This window comes from Lipotes vexillifer, unplaced genomic scaffold (assembly GCF_000442215.2).
Source record: "Lipotes vexillifer unplaced genomic scaffold, Lipotes_vexillifer_v1.1 scaffold557, whole genome shotgun sequence".
Classification (NCBI taxonomy): domain Eukaryota; kingdom Metazoa; phylum Chordata; class Mammalia; order Artiodactyla; family Lipotidae; genus Lipotes; species Lipotes vexillifer.
Genome location: NW_006789913.1, coordinates 387,789 through 405,863, shown reverse-complemented (window position 1 = coordinate 405,863; position 18,075 = coordinate 387,789). Strand labels below are relative to the sequence as shown.

General features: G+C 48.1%; 2 protein-coding genes across 5 annotated transcripts in view; one reads left to right on the top strand and one right to left on the bottom strand.

The window, feature by feature from the left end:
• Positions 1-802: 802 nt before the first annotated feature.
• On the top strand, positions 803-16,659 carry LRRC51 (leucine rich repeat containing 51). Of its 4 annotated transcripts, none has more exons than XM_007463022.1 (6): positions 803-1,042; positions 9,270-9,353; positions 9,955-10,092; positions 14,496-14,701; positions 15,622-15,770; positions 16,052-16,273. In XM_007463022.1, the coding sequence occupies exons 3-6, from the start codon at positions 10,011-10,013 to the stop codon at positions 16,191-16,193; spliced, it is 579 nt and encodes a 192-aa protein (XP_007463084.1). In that variant the 5' UTR covers positions 803-1,042; positions 9,270-9,353; positions 9,955-10,010; the 3' UTR covers positions 16,194-16,273. The 4 variants fall into 4 exon arrangements, with proteins under 4 accessions (XP_007463084.1, XP_007463085.1, XP_007463086.1 ...); XM_007463023.1 differs by having other exon boundaries at positions 834-918; positions 9,291-9,353; positions 16,052-16,659; XM_007463024.1 differs by having other exon boundaries at positions 943-1,042; positions 9,291-9,353.
• An 847-nt stretch (positions 16,660-17,506) lies between these two features.
• Positions 17,507-18,075, bottom strand: part of LAMTOR1 (late endosomal/lysosomal adaptor, MAPK and MTOR activator 1) — a 7,347-nt gene continuing 6,778 nt past the window's right edge. Inside the window, exons 4-5 of the mRNA XM_007463026.1 lie at positions 17,940-18,066; positions 17,507-17,599 (exon numbers count right to left, since the gene is read on the bottom strand). Of these exons, the coding sequence (XP_007463088.1) occupies positions 17,507-17,599; positions 17,940-18,066 (220 nt within the window). The remainder of the gene's footprint in view (positions 17,600-17,939; positions 18,067-18,075) is intronic.

Sequence of the window (18,075 nt, the reverse complement as noted above, 5' to 3'; positions counted from 1 at the left end):
GAGGCTCAAAATAAATTGACTCCTTAGTCCAAGACAACCCGCACCGCCAACACAGCCCCTCCCCCCCACACTTAAGCCCAACTCCACAAAAACCCCGGTATAGCCAACCACGCACTATCTATGCAACCCAGGCCAAACTGAACATAAACCTCAGATGGCCCAACTGTAATAAAGCATAATAATGCTGTTAGGGATATTAAAAACACAATCCATATAAAGGGTGTGGCACAGTGTCTCAAACGTCGTTGGGGTTGAGAAAATGTTTATTACTACTACCACTATTGTTAACAATAATAGGCGAAGCCTTTCCACTACAGGAACCCTCGGCGACGAGCCTTTCAGGAATCCGCATTACCGGCACTCCTGTCGCCCTCAGACGTGATTCCATGGACACGCCCCCAAACAGACCCTCCCCCCCTAAGCACGCCCGGCACCTCCCCCTCGGACAAGGCCCTCTCCTCACAAACCTTACCCTAGATAGACTCTCCCCAGTCAGCCTCGGTTACGAAGGAGCCCTTCCGCTCACACCCGCCTCTCCAGCATCCCCTTTGGGCCCGGGCATCCCTGCGGGCGCCCAAACCACACGCCAGCAGCGGTTACCTGGCCCCGCTCTCCCGCTCCTACTCTGGCTTTCCCCGGATTGCGTTGGTCGCGGGCTCGCGCCAGCGCCGTAAGCACACAATTAGTTTAAACTATGGCCCCGCCCCCTCGCGCCGCCCTTCAATTGGCCCCTGTCGGCCGGCGTCGCACGCAAGAGCACGCTGGAGGACCCGGGAAAAGGAAGTGAGGGCCACTGGAAAGGGAGACAGGGTGCCACAACTTCCGGACCCCGGCCCTCGGCTTGAGGGCGAAGGCAACTACAAATCGCTGCACTGCCCGCGGCCTTGGAACCCAGCCCCTGACGGACTACAGCTCCCGGTAGGCATCGCGGCAGCGCCTATGGCGCTCAGCTGGGACGTGGTGACGTAGGTAGTTACCATAGAGTTGCTCTGAGTAACCCTGAGATAGTGGGACGCAGAGGCTGGAGGGGAAGCAACTGCGGGTGAGTTGGGCGGGAAAACAGGAAACCTGCTCTAGAGGACAAGAACTCTATGGAGAGGGAAGGGGCACACAGAAAGACTAAGAGCTTCCTTTCTCGGGGACCTGAGACCTCCCCCCCTTACCCCTTATCCCTTTTCGCAGTGAACAAGACACAAACCCATATGGGATAGACGGGCGCGGGGAGGAAAGGGAAGGCAGAGGCACATACCCAGACAGATTTGGGGGTGCTTAAGAACCTCCGCATCACAAAGATGTGACCCCCTAATACTACTGTCTCAAATCCCTGACACATCCTGGGAGATCTGAAACGCCTTCAGACATGGGGTTGGTTTTCCTCTGGTCGACTGAGACCCTCTTCAAGACATGGGAGTAAGATTAGAGTAAATCACAGTCCCTAATTCTGGATTTGTAGGAAACTTTCTGGGGCTTGAACTGCCCCTTTCCTTCCAAGCAGGAAGACCCCAGGGTAGAGCCCCCTTTTCAGAGAGTCAGCAGGATCTTCCCACACATACTTATTAGGGGTCCTGTCCTTAAATAACCTCTTCTCCCTACACCTCCTCTGTGGTCTGCTTCTCCAAGTTCTGCAGTTAGAGTTTCACTCCTTTTACAGTCTTCATGACAGATCTGTTACAACTTACCCAGTGTCTTCACATCCAGTCTTTCTTTTGAGCTTGGTGAGTCCAAGGATATTTATCCCCATTTCACAGATTGGAAAACTGAAACCTAGAGAGGAGCAGTGACTTGCGGGGGGCCACACACCAAGTCAGTGACAGCTAGGACTATACCCCTGTTTGCCAACTTCCAGCCAAGTCTGTAGCTTGAGCCTACAGCCTCTCTAGCTTAAGGACTTGTTCAAAGTAGTAAGATAAACTGCCCCAGGGAAAAGAAACTTGTATCGCCTACATTGAGTTATTTACATTTCAGCCTGAATGGGTTTCAGATCATTCCTTGAAAGTTTAAATGGGGAAAGAGAACTAGAGAGACTAAAGACAATGGGAATCAAACAGATTTAACTAAACAAGAAATAAACAGTCTTGCTAACACAGCACCCATGTCTGATGCTGCCATGATTAGTTAGCTTCTGGCTGGCTCCTAGCTGGCCTTGATTGGTCCACTTACTGTCTTAAAGCTCCCCCATGCTTGGTCCTAGGCCCACTTCCCACCTCACTCTAGATTCTCTTCTTGGATATTCTCATCCACATCCACAACTTCATTTACCACCTATATGCAGATGTACGGGAGTGTGTATCTCCAACCCCACCCAACCCTCATCTCCAAGCTCCAGATCTATATAACCAATTGCATCTTCAACATCTCCTTCAGGATATCTCAAAAACATCCAAGCTCAACATGTTTTCAGCTGAACTCATAATCCCTATGTACTCCAAGCCTGAATTTCTTCCAGTGTTCTCACCTCTGTCCACCATTACAGAAGTCAAAAAAACAAGCGTTATCTTTAATACCTCTTTCATTTCCCATCCATCATAAAATCCTGTCAGCTTTACTCCTAGTATCTTTTCTCTAGTCGTAGCTACCATCACATCCTTCCTGCCTTCCCTCCGAGCCATTTTGCATACTGCAACCAGAGTAATCCTTCAAAATGCAAATCTGATATTGTTCACTTTCCCCACAATACCCCCAATTAAAAATATACCTTGGGATTCCTATTGCTCTTAGCATCAAGCAACATCTCAACTTGGCTCCTACCCAGCTCTCCAGCCTCCAGTCTAACCATACATTTCCCTTCCACTCTCCCACCAGTTATATGGCCTTCTTTAAGGTCTTCAAAATTTCCAAGTAACCACTTACCATAGAGCCTTCGCACATGCTGTTATTTCTTCCTGGAATGTTCATCTTTTCCCTCTGCCATAGTTAATTTGTACGTATCCTTCATATTTCTCTTGATCACTATTTTTTTTTTTTTTTGGCCGAGCCGCGTGTCATGTGGGATCTTAGTTCCCCCACGAAGGATGAACCCGTGCGCCCCTGCATTGGAAGCGCAGAGTCTTAACCACTGGACCGCCAGGGAGGTCCCTCTCAATCACTTCTTTAGGACTATCTCCCCTGACTGCCTAGAGCAGCTCAGATCCCTCAGTTATAGCAACGTCGTGTCCCTCTCCTTTATAGTGTTATTCGCTGTTGCAATGTTTAACATATTGTTAAGTACCTACTACTTGCCTCCACTGTCAGGATACAACCATGAGAAAAACATGGCTTCTGCCCTGGTGGAGTTTATGTACACACAGATAGTAAGGAGATAATACTAGGGTTACGAGTGCTACCAAGGGTAAATATAGGGTGTTATGGGGGTCCAGAAGAGAAGTCGCACATCCAGACTTGGGCATGAGGGTAGGCTCCTCAGAAAAAAGGGAAACTGGAGCTGAGTCATTAAAAATTAGCAAGGCAAAAAGAAGAAACTGTACTCCAAGCAGAGAAAGCTGGATGTGCAGAAGCCCAGAGGCAGGTGCAGGGAACTTACTCCAAGTAGTTGCATTTGGCTGGCCTGCAGAATTGGAGGTGAGGATAAGAGATAGGAGTAGAGGGATGGGCAGGAACCAGTTTGAATTTGGGGCCTACCTTTGGCACCTAGAAATATAACTTCCCAGAATACATTAGATTACGTGGAAGACTTCATGACGGTCTTTGGTTTTTCTTCCACCTGTAGCCTATAAATAGAAACCCTCACTAGGCCAGGCTGTTGAATCTCCTATCAGATCTCTTCATCTGAATATTCCTCACAGCTTCCTGGGCCATCATGTTGCTACTTACCTGAGAGAGAGAAGAGACAGGCTATCAACAAATCAAATTCCAATTGTTAGCAATTTCCAAAAACTGAAAACAAATTTCCATCATCAACTTGGGATTGGTTAAATGAAGTTAAATTAAGTAAAGTTTTTTTTTTTTTTTGCGGCGCGCGGGCCTCTCACTGTTGTGGCCTCTCCCGTTACGGAGCCTGTTCCGGACGCACAGGCTCAGCGGCCATGGCTCACGGGCCCAGCCGCTCTGCGGCATGTGGGACCTTCCCGGACCGGGGCATGAACCCGTGTCCCCTGCATCGGCAGGCGGACTCTCAACCACTGCGCCACCAGGGAAGCCCAGTAAAGTTTTTTTTTAATATATAATTTTATTTATTTTATTTTTGGCTGCGTTGGTTCTTCATTGCTGCACGCGGGCTTTTTCTAGTTGCGGCGAGTGGGGGCTACTCTTTGTTGTGGTGCGCGGGCTTCTCTTTGCCGTGGCTTCTCTGGTAGCGGAGCATGGGCTCCGGGCGCACGGGCTCAGTAGTTGTGGCACATGGGCTTAGTTGCTCCACGGCATGTGGGATCTTCTCGGACCAGGGCTCAAACCCTTGTCCCCTACATTGGCAGGCAGACTCTCAACCACCGCGCCACCAGGGAAGCCCTGCGTTGGGTCTTCGTTGCTGTGCGCAGGCTTTCTCTAGTTGCGGCGAGCGGGGGCTACTCTTCATTGGGGTGGGCAGGCTTCTCATTGCGGTGGCTTCTCTTATTGCGGAGCACGGGCTTTAGGTGCGTGGGCTTCAGTAGTTGTGGTTCACGGGCTCTCGAGCGCAGGCTCAGTAGTTGTGGCTTGTGGGCTCTAGAGCGCAGGCTCAGTAGTTGTGGCGCACAGGCATATTTGCTCCGCGGCATGTGGGACCTTCCCGGACCAGGGCTTGAACCCGTGTCTCCTGCATTGGCAGGCGGATTCTTTTTTCTTTTTTCTTCTGACTCCCAGGCCTTATTTTTTTTTAAATAGATCTTTATTGGAGTATAATTGCTTCACAGTACTGTGTTAGATTCTGTTTCACAACAAAGTGAATCAGCCATATGCATACACATCCCCATATCCCCTCCCTCTTGAGCCTCCCTCCCATCCTCCCTATCCCACCCCTCTAGGTTATCACAAAGCATCAAACCTATTTCCCTGTGCTATGCTGCTGCTTCCCACCAGCCAACTATTTTACATCCAGTAGTGTATATATATCGATGCTACTCTCACTTCGCCCCAGCTTCCCCCTCCCACTCCAAGTCCTCAAGTCCATTCTCTATGTTCCTGCCCTGCAACTAGGTTCATCAGTACCACTTATTTTTTTTTAGATTCCATATACATGTGTTAGCATACGGTATTTGTTTTTCTCTTTCTGACTTACTTCACTCTGTATGATAGACTCTAGGTCCATCCACCTCACTACAAATAACTCAATTTCATTTATTTTTATGGCTGAGTAATACTCCATTGTATATATGTGCCACAGGCAGGCGGATTCTTAACCACTGCATCACGGGGGGAGCCCAAGTAAAGTTAAAGTAGGGTACACACAAATTCTATGGAACACTCTGCAGCTATTTAAAAAGGGTAAGAGAGTCTACAACAATTTGAAAAGAAAAAAATAGCTTTACAAAGGAACAGACAGTATGTGTTTACTTTAAAATATACATAATTTTGTTATATATGTCTTCTAGGAGTTTATATTCCCAAACTGTAAATCATGAGCATTCTTGGAGAGTGAGATGGAGAGCCACACTTTTAGTTTTCACTTGTATCTCTCTATGTTGTTTGACTTTATTCAGCTATCACGTTAACTTTTAAAATTAAAAAAGAAAAACTGTAGGGCTTCCCTGGTGGCGCAGTGGTTGAGAGTCCGCCTGCCAATGCAGGTGACACAGGTTCATGCCCTGGTCCGGGAAGAACCCACATGCCGCAGAGCAGCTGGGCCCGTGAGCCATGGCCGCTGAGCCTGTGCATCCGGAGCCTGTGCTCCGCAGCGGGAGAGGCCACAACAGTGAGAGGCCCACATACCGCAAAAAAAAAAAGAAAAACAGTAAATGATATTTCCAATCGGGAGAAGAAAAACTCCAAAACAGAGCAGGTATGCCCCTAACCCTGTCATTCATCAATTCAGTCAATGTAGACAAATGAGGAAGGCGCTAGGGTCTGACTAGCTCCTGGTCATGAGGCTGAACAGCAGCTGGGAAAGACTGACGCCAAAAACAGCCACTGGAGCGAGTAAGGCAACCTCAAGGCTCGTCAGTTCTCCCCAGCAGTCAGGTTCACTATGTGACACCTTGAAGGTATCATTCATTTATTCCTTCATTTCTTTCATTTCTCCATTTATCCATCAAGGCTTTAGTGAATACCCAGGCTTGGTGCAGGGTAATGGTGGGAAGAGAGAAAGAAGTCTGACTTCTTTTCCTGTCCTCAAGCTTACAGGGAGGGAACAGGAAGTAGGTTATAAAGAAATGAGTATAGAGAGTACAACTGGTTCAATTTATTGAACACCTGCTACAGGACATACAACAGCTCTCAAGACAGGGTTTGTCTCCATTTTACAGATAAGGAAACAGGCTGTGATGAAATTTTATTCAGAGTACAGTGGGGGCATATATCAATTAGTTATTGTTGTATAACAAACCATCCAAAAACATGGTGGCTTAAAACAATAAACTCTTATTATTGCTTCCAAGTCTCCGAGTCAGCCATGTGTTTCTTCTGGTCTTGGCAGGGCTCATTCATGTGTTTGCAGTCACATGTGGGTTGGGTGACTCTCGTGATCTTGCCTTCGGGTAGGCTGGCTATAGGCTAGTCTAGGATGGCCTCACCTGGGATCACTGGCTTTCTTTTTCACGTATCTCACCTACACGTTTCTCATATCCCTCCAGCAGGCTAACCATGTTCTCTTGGCACTGGCAAAGAGCACAGGGCAAGTCCTCTCTTTAAGCTTCTATTTGCTTCATGTTTACCAACATCCTGTTGGCAAAAGCAAGTTGCATGGCTGAACCCAGAATCAGAGTGGATGGAACTACAAAGAGGGCAAAAGAAATGGATACAGGGGAGACCATGATAGAGTTCATCAAGGGAATCAATCTGATACAGGGCACAATGATCAATTTTATCTGGAAAGAAAGTCTTCATCAAAGAGGGTATGCTAGAGCTGAGTACTGAAACATGAGAGTATTCACTAAGTAGGCAGCTGTTTCTTAGAAATGGATGCAGGCTGGTTTGCCACAATCAATAGCAACCCAGCAGGATTTCCTGTGCTCTTTACAGACAGGGTTCTATTATTTGTATCTTGGCTTCATTCCTTCTGGTCAAGCATAGGGCAGCAGGCGCTCAACAAATGTTTGAAGAATTGAATTAAATATCTTACTGTGAATGAGGTGTGGACTGAAATAGCTGAACCTCGGAGCCAATTGTTAGAAAGTGCAGCTTAGCATCAACACCCCCAAAACAGAAATCCTTGTATTTGGCAGTTTCTCATTCATTCCTCCCACAAACATTTCCTGAGTGCCTGCTGTAAGCCAGGTTCTGTGTTAGATGACGAATAAGACACAATACTAGCTCACAGCCTGGGCTGGTGTTTAAATGGAGAAGACTAATAACCCTTTCCAACGGGCAAATTTGTCGAACTACTTGGGGCTCCACTTTATCTTTAATAAATAAATAAATTTATTTATGTATTTATTTATAGCTGCATTGGGTCTTCGTTGCTGCACTCGGGCTTTCTTTAGTTGCATTAAGCAGGGGCTACTCTTTGTTGCAGTGCACGGGCTTCTCATTGTGGAGGCTTCTCTTGTCGCGGAGCACAGGCTCTAGGCGCGCGGGCTTCAGTAGTTGTGGCTCACAGACTCAGTAGTTGTGGCTCGTGGGCTCTAGAGTGCCGGCTCAGTAGTTGTGGCACACGGGCTTAGTTGCTCCGCTGCATGGGGGATCTTCCCGGACTAGGGCTCAAACCCATGTCCCCTGCATCAGCAGGCAGATTCTTAACCATTGTGCCACCAGGGAAGCCCCAGTGCTCTATTTTTAATACTAACTCATCCAGAAAAATGCTTCAGGAGCTGGTGCTACACAAAATCAGAAGTCCTTTGGAACTGCACTGAGGTTCTCTGATGGTCAAGATTAATGGTAAAAATCCACCCTTAAATGTTTTAAGCTAAAATCCATGTCCTGTAGTGCTGACCTCTGGGGTCCCAACTTGAGAAAAGTATCCAGTCTTGCTCAGAGGCATCAAACTTCTTGTGGGTTCTCAAGTGGGACACGTCTAGGTGAGAAGCAAGCCAGCTTCCTCTGTTTCTACAAAAGAATAATGTGTTCTTTGTTGTGTCTGTAGATTTGATATCCAAAGATTCAGGTCTCCCCAATCAACAACCCATGCCCATCAGGCCAGTCTCACACTTGACAGAGAATTCAGCTGTGAAGTAACTCAAGCCATCACTTACCCAAAGCTCAGTTGAGACTGCTGCTTTTTGAGAGGAAGACATTCACTTTCCATTCCTCTAAAACTGTTAAACTCTATCCTTCATATGTTAAGTCACCAAAAAAGGAATTTACCTAGACTATGTTAAGCTTAAGCTGAATTATAAGCTATCAGGTCCATGGTTTTTTTAAGAGGAATTCCATTTTAATAACATTTGTGAATTTCATAGTCTCTGGATACAAATTGTTTCTTTGAATTGAATGATGAGAACCACATATACTAAGGTTTCCACTTTTGCTTTAGCTGCCAGGAATTTCAGGGATAAATAGAGGGATAGTTTCCTAATTCCCTGGTTCATCTCTCTCTCTTCCTTTATTCTGGCTTCTAATCTTTCTCTTCCATGTTTTCATTTTCTATATCTGTACTGTCCAGTATGGTAGCCTCTAGTCACAAGTGGCTATTAAGCACTTGACAGGTAGCTTGTCCCAGTTGGCATGTGCTGTAAGTGTAAAGTATCTCAAATTTTAATATCAATTATATGTTGAATGATATTTTGGATATATTAGGTTAAATAAAATATATTATTAAACGTAACCTCACCTGTTTCTTTTGACTTTTCTTTTACTAGAAAATTTTAAATTACGTATGTGGAAAAAAAATATACACGTGGCTTGCATTTGTGATGTTCATTATATTTCTGTTGGACAGCTCTGTTCTACAAATCATCCTGTTTTATGAGTGTGTTATTACCGTAAAATACCTCAAATCCTTTCGGAAAGCAAGTAAAGTAGTAAATACAAAGGTGACAGCAGTGGATGAAGTCAGAAGGGGAGGTTGACTGGGACATGTATTTGTCAGTCTGTTTGTCTTTTGTTTGTGTCAGCTCTCCTCTTCACAGGTGAGTGGTGTTCTCATGGCTCTGCCCAGTCGAAAAATTCTCAGATTTATTTGAGCTAACAAATTGGAAAGGATCTGATAAGACAATTCACACCACATTGTAAATGACTGATAACACTGTGTTCACCCCTCTCAGGGGGTATTTCCATTTTGACAGGGAACAATCCCTGAACCCAAAGGAATGAATCCCTAATGGTGGAGTTTCAGGCATCAGTGACAGGTGAGTGAGAGTGAGGCAGACTCTGGTTTTATGTGTATGTATGTTTATATATGTATGACTACATTCAGGACATAGCTGAAAGTAGCGTCTTCGGATGAAAAGATAATGGGGCCGACAGACAAGGTGAGCAGAGAAGGTAGCCAATCCCCATATGGGTCAGACTGCAAAGGGCTGTCAGACACCAGATCCAGTGCAGGCCCTCAGGGGTTTGTTAAGCAATAGAATAGCCCAGTTGATGTCACCAGAGGGTAGCTATTGAGACAGCCTTCATGGCAACTACTATGGAGTAGCAGAAAGGGACTCAGAGTAGGATTCAGAAGAATAGGATTGTAGTCCACAGCTGACTCACTGGCTTAACTGTGGGCAAGTGCTTTCACCCTGGGGCCTCAGTTTCTTTGGAAAGTAGAAATGGGTATTATAACTATCAATGAACTCTAAGGGATGTGAAGGTGCTCAGAGAAGTAGGAAGTGCCCTACAAATGCAAGGAATCATGACTGTTACCTTAAAGTAGAAATGCAGCCATGAAAACCTGGAGTAGTGGAGGGTGTATAGCAGGGGTGGAGAGCTATGAGGAAAACCAGTCCTTCTCTGTCCTCCCAGGTTGAACTCGGATTCCCAGGGCCCATGCTTCCACCTGACAAATGATGGCCTGAGCTATGAACAGACAGGACCATACGAACACTCCGGTGCAAGAGCCCCCTCTTGACTACTCCTTCCGAAGCATCCACGTGAGCCAAGGTCAGCCCCCAGAGCACGGCATTCCACTCACCATGGCAGCAGGATGGGTGTGGTCCCTAGGGAGAAGCCAGTCTTCTACTTAAAAGCCTAAAGAGATTCTTCGCATAAGCATATGGGATTTTTGTTGCTGCTATTTTGGGGAGAGTAGTGGGTAGGGAGGTGGGAGTGGAAGAGTTTGGCCTTTTTAAAAATTACCAGCAAATCTGAAAGGACCCAGGGGGCTTTCAGGGTAACTGATGATCTTCAAAAGAAGCCAGGCTACAGCAAGACAGTCAGGTGGAAGAAAACGGGAGAGCCAGTCTATCAGCCAATAGTTTTATTCTCCACTTTTTACCTGGAGAGAAGAGACTAATGAAAACACAGGCTGCTACAGAGTCCCAGCCAACAGGCAGAACCCACTCTCCTCTGTCTGAGGACACAAGCCTGTTCTGATCACTGGTAAAACATGCAAGGTCTTGTTATTAACAAAATGGCATGTTTCCAGTCTAAATATTTCTTGACAAATTTTACATTCATTTCAGTCATATCCAAATTTATTCCATTATCACCCACACTTATTACAGGTCCCAGCACTGCCCACACTCATTCCTATTTTATCATTCAGTGTGTGTGTAAATGGGCAGCTAGTACCTTTCAGGAGGGGACAGAGGGAGGCTCTCATCAAGATCATATTCTCAAGGGAATGTGCTTCTTCCCAGGGAAGTTCTGCTGTCTTTGTTATCTGCTCTCATAAACACATCAGTACATCTGCCTTCACAGAACACAGGTTGGCATCAACATAACCTAGACCCATTATCTGGCTTTGGTCGACTCTCTTAGGCAAGCAGCCGCCACCTTTAAGTTCAGGAAGCACGTGAATAGTTATCAAGGGTACTGGATACTACTTGGGTTTGGGTTTAGGGTACTTACTACTGGGGTTGCCGTCAGCTACAACAGTAACTCCCATTTGTTCTCTCATAGCACACACCCACTTGCCGTGATCTTCCTTTATTATGCACAGCATCACTTCTGATTGATGTAGTCCATGTTTCACAGGGTTTTAGCTGCAATAATGGCTATGTACAAGATAGCTGAGGTGACAGAGGAAGGAGAGAAGTATGGCTCCTACCTACCCTGAGAATTCCTAGCTCTGAGTGGGGAGTGTGGCTTAGCCCTCTATGGTGTCCTCAGAAGGAGGGGAGAGACAAGTTACTATGACCAAGGATAACTGCACAGCACAAAACATAATCTGCACAGATGCCCTGTCTTTCATTTAACAGTTAAATCTTGAGCACCCACTACTATTAAGCCTTCTATATATGTGTGTTTAGATCTGTACACGTATGCCAGGCATATGCTCCTTGCTGAGTGGGGAAGGGAGAAGGAGAGGCACATCTAAGCCCCAAAAGGCCAGTCCCCTCAGGTTCCCCAGGGCATTTGGCACACTTACTTAAAATTGGGGTTAGAGGACAGGGTAGAGTTTTGGGGTACCTGGTACACTATTTCCTGAATTAATCAATATATGGATCATAGAATCTGAAATGGCAGTGACTTTAGAAGGCATCCAGTCTACCACCTCCAACCCATAGTGCTCTAACTGCTCACAAACCCACAGTTAAGGGAGTCCCATACCACACACCTACCAGCCCTTCCATTACAGGGTGAGGAATGACACAAAAAAGTTCTTCACATCAAACATGTGTTCTATGGGGACATGTGGGAAAAGCTGCGTAGCAACCCTTCATAGATATGAAGACAGAATTATGTCTTCCCCAGATCTTCCTGGGGCTAGACAACCCCTAGTTCTCTGAGTGTTGATATCTGTGGTCCAATTTCCAGACCCGCCTTGGCCTACTCTGAACAGGGCAGCTTTGACAGATCCTCAGGCAATGCAGTGCTCTGATGGAGTCGGTGGAGAGCAGCCTGGACACCCTCCTCCACCCATGATAACAGCAATCCCAGGCAGCCTCAAGTTCTAGGCAATGCCATCCCCAGTGGCTCCCCCTGAGCTGGGATCAGCCCATGCTTGCTGGCATTCCCCAAGCTGCTGTCTCATCAGACTGGAGGCTAGTCCGTAGGTGGGCTTATTTTGATCTTAACTTTTACTCATCTGTCTTTTCATTTCAGGGTTTGCAGTCAGGCGATGTGAGGCTGGGGGTCAGGATTAGGGTTTATTCACGAGCGGGGGTACTCCGCTCCCTGACCCTCCTGCCACCTCCCCCCCCACCCTCAGGCCCCAACTGTGGGTCCGCTCACTCCCGGACCAAGACAGAGAGCCACCTGGTGGATGCTGCCTGACCTGCAGCTGAGGAGGAGAAGTTCAAGCTGGGTGGGGGTGGAAGAGAAGTGTGTCTAGTAAGAGCTGAGGAGAGGGTGAAGACAAGCGGACCAGTTCAGAAAGTACTACTTCCTTTCTGGGAGGCAGCTTTAGACGAGTAACTAAAGGCATAGAGGCAACAGGAAACATCTAGTCACCTCAGCCAGAGCTGGTGCATGGTTCTGACTCTGCCACTGAAACTGTGGGCCTCCTGGTTCTCCCTGCCCTGGTTCTTAACTTCCTTAATGGATGCCCCTCCCCCGACCCTCACTCTGCTTGAAGAATCTTATCTATTTCTCTAACTTGTATACACTCTATGCTAATGATTCTCAAGTCTATGTCTCCTTCATATCCAACTGCTTGCTTGGCTTCTCCTCTTTCTAGTACTATAGGAACCTCAGACCTGCCAAGGCCAAGCCTGAACTCATCACCTTCCCAACTTTTTTTTTTTTTTTTTTGACTGATTTATTTATTTTTCTTTCTGGCTGCGTCAGGTCTTAGTTGCGGCACGCGGGATCTTCATTGCAGCATGTGGGATCTTTCCGTTGCGGCACACGCGGCTCTTCGCTGCAGCGTGTGGGTTTTTCCTCTCTTTAGTTGTTGCGTGCGGGCTCCAGAGAGTGTGGGCTCTGTAGTTTGCGGCACGCGGGCTCTCTAGTTGAGACACGCAGGCTCAGTAGTTGTGCGCAGGCTTAGTTGCCCTGTGGCATGTGGGATCTTAGTTCCCCAACCAGGGATCAAACGCACGTCCCCTGCATTGGAAGGCAGATTCTTTACCACTGGACCACCAGGGAAGTCCCTCTTCTCCTTTTCTTAATCCTGTATCAGTTCATAGGACTGGCATCTCACCAGTCATCAAGAACATTGGGCAACACCCTTGAATTTTTTTTTTTTTTTTAACTGTGCCACACAGCACGTGGGATCTTAGTTCCCAGACCAGGGATCGAACCTGCGCCCCCTGTGTTGGAAGTGCAGAGTCTTAACCACTGAACCGCCAGGGAAGTCCCAACACCCTTGAATATTATTCTACCCTTGAATCTAGTCAACATCAAGTCATGCTGTTTGTATGTCCCTCATCCTTGCTTAGATGACTGAAAGAGCCAAATTGGTCTTCCAGTCCCACCCACTCCCTCCAATCCATGCTCCACACTAAACCTTCAGAGTGATCTTTCTGAATTGACAGAGCTGTATCATCTCCTTTGCTTTCAACCCTCCAGTGGCTTCCCATCTTCTGCAGGATAAAGTCTAAGATGCTCAGCCTGGTTTTCAAGGCTCCGTGTCTCCTTTTCCCTCCTTGCCCCCTTGTGTAGTATGTGTGTGTGTGCCCATTGCTATTCCATACCTCTGTAACTTTGCACATGCTCTTCTCACCCTTTCCACCCTTCTTTGCCTGGTTAACGTCTCCTAACCCACTGAGATATCCAGCTCAGGCTTCACCTTCCCTGGGAAACTTCCCTAAGCTCCCAAACTGGGTTAGGAGACCCTTTTCTGTGCTTCCACAACTTAAATAGCATTTATTATAGAATATTGACCGTTTGTTTTCATCTTTCCCATCTGAGCTCCTCCAAGGCATAAACATCTGCTTCACCCCTGCTCTATTATTCATATAGAGCTTATCTCTCATTTTGTTCACCACTGTATATCCAGTATCTGGCACATAGCAGTTACTCAATACTAATGGAAGAGGGAGAGGACATCAAGAGTGTGTGAATCTATAGGCTCTACCAGTGGATAATTCTGGATTTTGTGCTTCAGCATCTTGGCTGAAGTCCAACACCTCTTGCTTCTTGGTTTCCTCATCTATAAAATCCGCCTCCCTCCAACTCCCACACAGGGGTGGTGTACAGAGGACCCAATGATAATAGACCTGAGAGGAGCATGTGACCCAAACCAAGAGTTTGGGATGTGAAGTCTTTGACCCTTAATCCAAGCTCACTCTGACTGCTGGGGCCTGGGGAACACTGCATACAGTCGCACTGGACACAAGCATGGGATTCTGGCCCTGCCAGCTCCTCTAGCTACAAATCCTCCCAGTTCTGTTCCTTTGCCACCCCCCAGAGCCAGAAAAGCAAAGATGACATACCCAAAGTTCACTCTGTCCCCACAGATCTGTTAAGCGAGGAGCCACGGACAGGGCTACGACCACTAAGGCACGCAAAGTCAGGGAAGTCAATGTCTCAGTCCCTGTGGCTGAACAACAACGTCCTCAATGACCTGAGAGACTTCAACCATGTGGTTTCACAGCTTCTGGAGCATCCAGAGAACCTGGCCTGGATTGACCTGTCCTTCAATGACCTGACTTCCATTGACCCTGTGAGTCCAGAGGGTGGACCTGAAGCCACCTTGTCCAGCCCCCAGCCTCTCCACCTCCCACATATTATCAAGGAAGTAGTGAGGCAGCATGGTGCCCTGCAAAGCACATGGCTGTAGGCTCAAACAGATATAGGTTCAAATACTAGATCTGCCTCGGACTTTGTGACCTTGGGCAAGCTCCTAACCTTTCAAAACCTCAGCCTTGCTGTCTGAAAAATGGGGATAATATGCCAGCATTATAAACATTTTGTGAGGATTAAGTGAGAACATATGAAAAGCAACTGGCACACAGCAAGCCTTCACATAGGAGGCTGAAGTAAAATCGTAGCTTATTATTGGGCACCCACTGTGCTTTGTGCCAAGTTCTTTTGCAGAGGTAGGTACTAAAAGTACAGCAGTTACTTTCCATGAACTCAGGCTAAACTTTAAGAAACAAACAAAACTAGCCCCTTTTCATCCAGGATCTGTGCTAGAGGGGAAAGGAGTTAGAGTATGACTTGGAAACTGTTCCCCAGGTGCACTGATCTCAATTTAACTACTATTTTAAAAGCTCTTATGTACCTAGCATGATGCTGTCCCCTGTCCCCTGTTGTGATAGAATCTTAGAACACCAAAGCTGGAATGGTCTTCAGTGAAGGGACAGCTAAGGCTCAAGGAGAAGCAGGAGAGCCCAGGCACCTGGCAAGTCAGTGGCAGTGACAGGACCCAGGCCCATACCTTCTGCCCCTCGGATCACAGTGCTGTCAGTGTGGTGCCCCTGTACCCCTTCAAAGGCAAATAAAAGTAGGTTGGAATCAATCTAGTACGGCTCTGGGGGTGACAAATCATTCCCTCAACTCTTCCTTCTCTGCCCACAAGTCAGTCCTGAGCACAGATACACGGCTCTGTCCAGTCTAGCTTCCAGTTTCCTTCCCCAACAGGTCCTGACAACTTTCTTCAACTTGAGTGTGCTCTATCTCCATGGCAACAGCATCCACCGCCTTGGAGAGGTGAACAAGCTGGCTGTCCTCCCTCGGCTCCGCAGCCTGACACTCCATGGGAACCCCATAGAGGAAGAGAAGGGGTATAGGTAAGTGCCCTGCCCTGGAGGTGGGCTCCAGCTAGGCTCCCATGAGGGAAAGGAGGAGAGTTAGGGTTAGAACCCTAACACCATCCTTCTGCTATGCTTGGACCAGGGAAGGGAGTAGAGGGCTTCAGGCATTTCTTGATGTCAGTCAGGATAAATTCAGTCTCCCCCACACTCTACTCAAGTCCCTCCATTCCTTGCAGTCAGAGGAGATAGGAGCGACTGGTGGAGGGGGAAAGGGGTTCTAGAAGGGGGCCTGGCCCCAGCCCAAGTCTTCCCCGCAGGCAATATGTGCTGTGCACTCTGCCCCGTATCACCACGTTCGACTTCAGTGGGGTCACCAAGGCAGACCGCACAACAGCTGAAGTGTGGAAACGCATGAACATCAAACCCAAGAAGGTCTGGATCAAGCACAACGCACTCTGAGGTTCCCGGGACCCCAGCAGTCCTAAAGGCCCGGGGATGGTCAGTTTGGTTTGACAATAAATGATTTGAGCTGTTCAGCAGAAGTCTCTTATACCGTGTAAAGATGCCACCCAACTCAGGCAAGCGCCAGTAGCTCTGGTCTTACTTCACTGAAACAAGGAGGAAGTGGAAGGAAAGGCCTGCTGGCTTGGGAGGCCTTGGGAAACTTATCTAACCTGTCTGGGCCGCTTTTCACTCTTTAGGTCCGATATCCTGAGGTTAGAGTTGCTTCACACAGCACCAAGGTTCTGTGGAGATGCCTCAGAGCCTTCCATGACAGGAGGCCAATAAGATGGGCTGTGACCTCTGAACCCCTCACTTCAATCAATCAGATGAGAGTAGTTTCACTGTCATGTTTACATGTCATGATTCTACTTAAGATTTCACTTGATAAAAAGAATCTTCTGCTTGAAACTATGTGTCTGCTGACTCTGTACCAGGTGCTGTTGGTCTCCCTGCATACATCCACCCCCTCACCAGGCTTCTTGGTAATTCCACTGAGCCTGAGGCAATACCCACAACAGTTGACAGCTGCCTCAGATTCAAGTTCAGCTTTGACAGTGTTCCCATCACTGGAGGAGGGACAAGCTGAGTCTTATCCAATCTGAGGTTAGTGCAGGCCAAGTCTCAGCTAAGACCTGGGAACCCATCCTCCACCTCGCTGCTCACAGACTTGAGTAGCCAGAAGTAAGTAGTAGGGGGATGGGCAGGACAGAGGGGCTGGAACCAGCACACAGATGGATACACTTCCTTTATCGAGGGTGACAAACCAAACCAAAACAAAAAAAACCCAAACATGTAAAAACCCAGGGTGCTAGAAATACAAACTCAATTCATTCAAATTCAAGCTCATCCAGACCCTGGTCACAAGCCCTCGTGAGGTGCATGTGAGCACCAAGTCAGGGAGAGGGGGGCAGAAGTGAGGCCAAGAAAGGGTGGGCAGGGGGTCCTAAGAGGCCCCCTAGTGATCACCCTCACACCAGCACCTGCACCTTCCCAGTGATGGTGAAGACCTACCAGGCCCTGTCCCTGTGACCCCCACCCCACCCCTGGCCAGGGCTTCGAAGGTCAGTCCCAAATGGTTCTCCCCTCCCCTGTTCCATCCTCACTTGCTCAGGCTTCTCGCCTCACTCTTCTCCTCCTCCTCCACTTTCTTCTGTGATTAGTAGCAGGTTAGGATACTGTATAAGCCACAGTGAGGCTGGGGGCCAGGGGAGGCAGGGTGGAGACGGAGTGAAGAGAGGAGGAGAAGAGCTGTCCAGGGACCCCTCTCTTCATGGAATCCCAAACTGTACAACCAGCTCCTCTTTTGCGTCCACACGGATCTGAGAAAGTGCACTGTAGGCATAAGCAGCTATCCTGGAGACCTGGGACAGAGGGACCGGGAGAGAGGAACAGAGAGACAGGTGAGAAGGGAAATCCGGAAGCAGGGGGAGGGGATGGGTGGCCAGAGAGGGAATGATGGGGGACAGGGAGCCAAAGAGAAAGGCAGGGATGGGAAAGACGGAAGGGAAGAACAAAGGGTAGCAAAAGAATGAAGGTTTAAGAGAGGGGATGGGGAGGAGAAGAAAAGAGTGAGGTGGGAGTGAGCGGGGCCCACAGCTACCAGGCTCCCTAACTCCACTTCCCTACCTCCTCTGAGGTGGAGGGGCGAACCCTGTGCCTCGCTGCCACCCAGCGGCAGGGGCGGGGCGAGGGGTGGCTCACCTGCTGCAAGTCGGCGAAGGGGACAGGCTCGCTGGCCAGCACTTGGTGAGGCTGGCTGGTGAGGGACGGCAGCGGCGGCAGCTTCTTCCAATGGGTCAGGCTGCTGCTCAGCACAGCCAGGCGGGTGCTGGCCGAG

Coding starts and splice junctions, on each gene's coding strand:
- LRRC51 (XM_007463023.1), top strand. CDS start 10,011: ATGAACAGACAGGACCATACGAACACTCCGGTGCAAGAGCCCCCTCTT. Junction 10,093..14,495: donor AAGCATCCACGTGAGCCAAG/GTCAGCCCCCAG, acceptor CTGTCCCCACAG/ATCTGTTAAGCGAGGAGCCA. Junction 15,771..16,051: donor GAGGAAGAGAAGGGGTATAG/GTAAGTGCCCTG, acceptor TCTTCCCCGCAG/GCAATATGTGCTGTGCACTC.